This window comes from Triticum aestivum, chromosome 7A (assembly GCF_018294505.1).
Source record: "Triticum aestivum cultivar Chinese Spring chromosome 7A, IWGSC CS RefSeq v2.1, whole genome shotgun sequence".
In the NCBI taxonomy this organism is placed as follows: domain Eukaryota; kingdom Viridiplantae; phylum Streptophyta; class Magnoliopsida; order Poales; family Poaceae; genus Triticum; species Triticum aestivum.
In genome coordinates, this window is record NC_057812.1 from 704884610 (window position 1) to 704890673 (window position 6064).

Sequence of the window (6064 nt, forward strand, 5' to 3'; positions counted from 1 at the left end):
GTTTCGAGGCCAACAGAGCAACATGGCCCGCAATTCCTTCACAAACCCGAGACGTTCTCTCTCGATACCGAGAGACTACCTCGAAGATGGTGTAGTTTACAAGCGGCCTCAGGTGAGGCCTACAAGAAACGCACCCAAACTTTTACCACACCCTACATGGACCATTCGATGACGCCGTGACAGCTCCCGAGGATTTCCGGCATCATACGATTTTCCGAGGATTCAAACAGTTGGATCAGGCATGCCGCCAAGGTAATTTCGCACCACTGATGGCTAGGCATGCCCCTCTCTCGTATGCACGTGGCATACGAATGTCGCAAATACATCACATAGGATCGTCGGCAGTTTACGTTCAAACCTCTTCTGAGTCCGGTCGAAGACATAGATCGTGTGGGCCCTACGGATGGGTGAAATCTCCAAAAACATAGAGCCAATGAAATAAAAATACAATAGAAATTTAAGTATAATAAAATACAATTAAATAAAACACAGAGAATTTTAGAAGTAAATTGATAAATTTTTTGTATTGAAATAAAAAAACAAAAAATATAGTAGTGTAAACCGTGTAATCTGTTGTGACACTCGGCTTACCCTCTGCTCTAGGCTTAGCTATGAGCGCGGGGCTTAGCCAAAAAAGACGCGCGTAGAGCTGATTTTGCCCCAAATCGACCGCACACGGGCTCTGTTTCCCCCCTCCTCTGACTTCTCCCAGCGCCGCCCCCATCTCTCCTTCCCCTGACCCACCGCCGCCCCCATCTCTCCTCCCCCGCCCCGCCGCCGCCCCCATCTCTCCTCCCCCCGCCCCGCTGCCGCCCCCATCTTCCCCCCCCCCCCGCCCCACCGCCGCCCCCATCTCTCCTCCCCCCGCCCCGCCGCCGCCCCCATCACTTCCCCCGTGCCGCCCCCTGAACCCTCCGCCGCGCCGCCACCCCTCGCGTCGCCGCCCATCCTCCACCCACCGGCGCCGCGCCCTCCTCCACTTCAGCAGAGTTGCCCCAGATCCGCCCCGACCATGAGCACCGCTGAGCTGGCCCTCCCATCAGCGCCGCCGCCCCTCCCCGACCGCTAGGGTTGAGGTCGCCACGCCATCTTCCCTCTGCCGGCAGGTACCCCCTCCCCCCTCTCTCTCTCTCTCTCTGACTGTCCTATTTATTCTCTCTTCAGCAGGCCCGGCTGCTCCGGCGGCAAGGTGTCCCCTCCTCGTTTGCGACAACAACTGCAGGCAGGTCTTGGTTCCGTCCCTCCCCCAATTGCATCTTCAGGGAGTCGAGAAGAAACAACAACAGGTCTTGGTTCCCCCTCTCCCCAACAACAGCAGGCAGATCGATTTTTCTTCTCTGAACCTTCTCGAATGATGGAATCTCAGATTCATATATCCCTACAAATTACAAACCTTCTCATCTTGCCAAAAAATTGTATGCATGTCCGCTGATTAAGACAAGCACTTCAATAGTTTGCAAATTTATTTGAATGCAATTGTGATGGACACAACAAAGTGTATGAGATGCAGCATGTAATCCCTTGTGAAGAGCTTTCATGATAAAAGAAGCATTTTTGTTTTATATTTGAAAGCTTTAACATGGTATATTAGAAAGGAGTGGCCAGAGCACATATTTGTTTTTGTTATGGAAATACAAGTGTTGTCACTGTAAATACAAAAGGAGTGGGCAGAGCACCTATTCTGCATGTGGAGTATTTTTAGTCCCAATTTGCAAGTTTGCATGTGGATTATGTTTGATCTCAATTTTCACTTTATTGCAGGACATGCATTAGTTTGACGTCGAGACCGTTGTCGGAGAGCTTCTTGCTGGATGGACGACCGGCACCGAACACGCTTCGAGGGTAAGAATCATTCGCCTCGTAGGATTTATGTATATGTAAATCATGTAGCTAGCTAGTCGCGTTACCTATGCGTCTCCCGTTCGAAAGAGTTACATTATTTATAAATATGCAATCTTTGTATATTTATAATAGTAACTCTTTCAAATTGTCCAGCATTTTCCACGGACAACCCGAGGATGTGTAGGCTGGCTTCGTTTTTATGCTCTACTCCGATCCAATACAGAATTTCGGCAGTGTCTTCCCATTGTTCTCCGAATGCACATTCTCTCGGCTTGTTGCCGAGACGTGTATTTGGAGAACAACGGGGAGGTGCTGCCGAAATTCTGTGTTGGATCGGAGTAGTGCATGAAAACGAAGCCACCTACACATCCTCGGGTGGGATTAGGACCTATCCTTACCTATTAGATAGTTTGAGTTCATGCCGTAAAACATGAATGATTGTAATTAATTGAACTAATACTAGATGAAACTACTTGGTCAATGAAAATACATCAGATGGAGGATCGTGAGTGGATGTATAGTGGCTAGCTGAGTGGGAGGGGGGAGGTGTGTTTACAGAATGGATTACAGAGACAAATCAGTTTTTGGAAGCTGCATTTGCCAGGCACACGGGACGTGGTGGAGTGTGGTGCCCTTGCACTATCTGCGGTAACAAGAAGGAAAAATAAATGATGAAATGGGTCGACACCTTCTCAAGAATGGGTTTATGCCAGACTACCACCGGTGGGTCGCACATAGTAACCGTGCGGTTCGCGGTTGCACCCGGCTTATATATAAACCGTGCGGTTCGTGGTTGCACCCGTCTTATATATAAACCGTGCGGTTCCTGGTTACACCCGGCTTATATATAAACCGTGCGTTCGCGGTTGCACCCGGCTTATATATAAACCGTGCCCGGAAGACGGCACTCGACTTATATAGACGGTGACATGTGGCCGTTAACAGCAGGCTACCGTCATGTTACTTTATTAAACCGAGAGCCCTTTAAAAATACTCGGTTTATACATAAGCCGGGTTTTTTCGGTCTAGCTCTCGGCTTATATGATATAAGCCGGTCGACTGTAAACCGAGTGCTATAAGCCGGGTGTTTTACTCGGCTTATATGTAAACCGAGTTTAAATCGATGTAAGCCGAGTGTATTAGGTACACGGCTTATAAGTTTTTTCCTGTAGTGCTTGTGGCGACCTAGACTTACCCGAATAAACGTATCGTGTGAAATGTTACTGAAATAATCCTTAAATTAATTAACATCCCGCTAAAATAATTTTATACTGACGAAAAATGCATGTGGAATGTTTTCTGTGATTGATTAAAATATAAATAAAATGGTTAAGATATGTGTGAATATTTATGAATATTATTTGAAAACTTGAAATTGAGGGAAATGATATTTGAAAGACCATGCATAAATGGAGTTACTATTCAAAAGTGTTGAATACGTGCTAAATAATTGCTTGAAATGTTTGTGAAATATGCATGTGGAACTTTTTTCTGTAAATGATTGAAATATAACTAAAATGAGTAAGATATGTGTCAATATTTGTGAATAATATCTGAAAAACTGAAATTGAGTGAAATATTAATTAATGAAAAACACACATACCTCAATAAAGAGGGTCTCATCAAGATACACTATGGTGTCATCGTCATCACTTTTCCCCAAGAGGCGTCATCGCCCTCCCTAATCTCCAAGCAAAAGACTTTGTCTTTGCCAAAGACGAACGTCGACCCAACCCTCGCTGTAGAGGCTATGTGAAATACAAGAAGACTCGTGCCAACTTCAGCCACCCGCACCGAGGGCATAACAGCTCCGACTCTGATGGAGAGCTCCGAATGAGAACTATGCAAGGTTGGCGCCGTGGAAGACCGCCGAACAGACCACCTGCTGCCCATCATCATCACCACATGGGCCCCACGCCCACCGCTCTGACTTCAGCACAACAAAACAATCCGAGGTAATCCCATGGTTACGTCTAAAACAACCAACTACTGCAACCATTGCCATGTCTCTGACTTCGCTCGCCTCCACCATCGTTGCCACAGAAGCCATGGCGGCAACATCACCGCCTCCCACTGGTCACACTTGCAAATGCCCAACTCCAAGCAAGAAGCCCTCAAGCGGGGAAACGACGCAAAGGAGTCGCACGCCATAGTCCGGTCACACAAGATCAAGGGTTTTCCCTGAAGCCGAATCCATGCGAAAGGGGCACAACAGTAGTACAACAACGCGGGAGGGGTATGAATGTCATTTCATGATTAAACTTTGCAAGCTTTGAAAACATTTGTCAAATGTTGTAAAAAAACATGTTTTTTAATTTTTTTCAGATTTTACTGTTCACTCGAGCTCATATGAGCTCCAGCTGAGAAGGGCACTTTCCAGAAAGAATCGAATAAAATGCATGCAAACGCACAAACTCACAAACTCTACCAAACACACCAGAATTCGATTGGTGTTGGGGTGCATTAGAAGTTGTTTCTAAGCCCTAGGCATCAATAGAGGAAGCTCTTATTTCTAAAGACCATCAAGCTTTTAGATGTTCGAGAGACAACAGTTATGTATGAGCGGTACGCTGCCATGGCCGTCAAGAATCATCGAACTTGCCACCACATCCGTTCATCAGCACCAGATGCATCGCATTGCACTGCTCAGTATAACAAATAAAGGTGGACTTACCACAGTTCTTGATTGATTGGGACCATTAATTAAAATGTAACATTCTTAGATATCAAAGGAAGAACACAACTAGACATGGCACTGCCACACTCAGACAAAGAACATCCACATCGACGCTATAGTAATTAACCAAAACATAGACATGACGAACGCCAGACAAAGCAATGTAGATAGTTTCATCCTGTAGGACACACCACTGAAATCCCAGTTGTCTTGAATTGAGAATGTTGATCTGATTACGGCTCCCCCGAATCTGAACAAACAAGACGAAAGTTTAGCCAAACAGAGAAGAATTTTGGGTCCAAATTGTACAAATATTCAAGAGCTTATACAAGCTTAAAGGAACGAATTATATGTATTATATTGGGCCAGATATAGTAGCAGAATAGCATTCCTTTAATCAGTAAGGTTAACCATTCATCGCAGCCGGATTTGCGATATGCAAATGCTTTTGTCTGTTCAGCACCAAATTGCAATGCAGATTGGAGCACATAGCCAGAAAGAGGCATGTACGCAAAAAAAAAGCACCGAATTATATGTGTTTGCAGGACTTTGGATATTTTATTACCTAGCTTAAGTCACTCAAGGAAATAATCAGGGGTTCTAGCCACAATCAACAAATGATATATGTGAAGCATGTAACTGATTTTACGAGACTGATTGAAATCACAGTGTGAGGGCAGACATTTCTTTCTTTGTTATTCAGAGCAGTGACTCAAGCAGTTATGTATGAAGGCAGTAATTAGGCAAAGAAGTTCTCAAAACAACATCATCACAAGAAAAGAAAAACTGAATATGAAGATGACCAAAAGAAAAACCTCCCCACATCCTTATATTTATGTGAAGAAAGTGGACAAAACGAGTCCTTCTTAACTGTAATTAATTTTCTAGATGTGGAAGAAAACACTATAGTGGTACACTGGATCTATATTTGGATTACTTCTCCATTACCTCGGCCATAAAACAATTCGGCGAAAATATATGTTGTGATAATGATAGTGGAAGCTTGAGACTACGTGAAAGATATTTATTTTGTACGATTTTTATTAAAACAGGAATTGAAACAAACACAGTGTTTGCAGGACTTCAGATTTTTATTACCTAGCTTAAGTCACTTAAGGAAATATATCATGGGTTCTAGCCACAATCAACAAAATGATACTCACTAGTATTAAAAAACGTCTTACATTATGGGACAGACGGAGTAGATGTGAAGCCTATAACTGATTTATGAGGTTGATTCAAATCACACAGTGTAAGCATACACTATTCTTTCTTTGTTATTCAGAGCAGTGACGGTGATCTCTTAAAACAGGAATTGAAACAAACAAAACAACATATCACAAATATGTTCACTTTCCCATAACCGAGGACAAAAAAATAAGCACTACTAAATCATGAAAACAAGAATGACCGGTTGCAACACTGAACACATTACATTAGCCAATCCATGTGAAAACAATGAAGTGGAAAACATAACAGAACTAGGATGCAGTAGAAAGTATACCACTTCATATTGTCGGCGAGGACAGCGACGGCGGGAAGTGG

General features: G+C 44.0%; 1 protein-coding gene across 1 annotated transcript in view; it reads right to left on the minus strand.

Moving 5' to 3' along the window:
* Nucleotides 1-4517: 4517 nt before the first annotated feature.
* Nucleotides 4518-6064, minus strand: part of LOC123155038 (uncharacterized) — a 2725-nt gene continuing 1178 nt past the window's right edge. The window contains exons 1-2 of the mRNA XM_044573609.1: nt 6024-6064; nt 4518-4769 (exon numbers count right to left, since the gene is read on the minus strand). The exon at nt 6024-6064 is cut by the window's right edge and continues 1178 nt beyond it. Of these exons, the coding sequence (XP_044429544.1) occupies nt 6028-6064 (37 nt within the window). The 3' untranslated portion in view covers nt 4518-4769; nt 6024-6027. The remainder of the gene's footprint in view (nt 4770-6023) is intronic.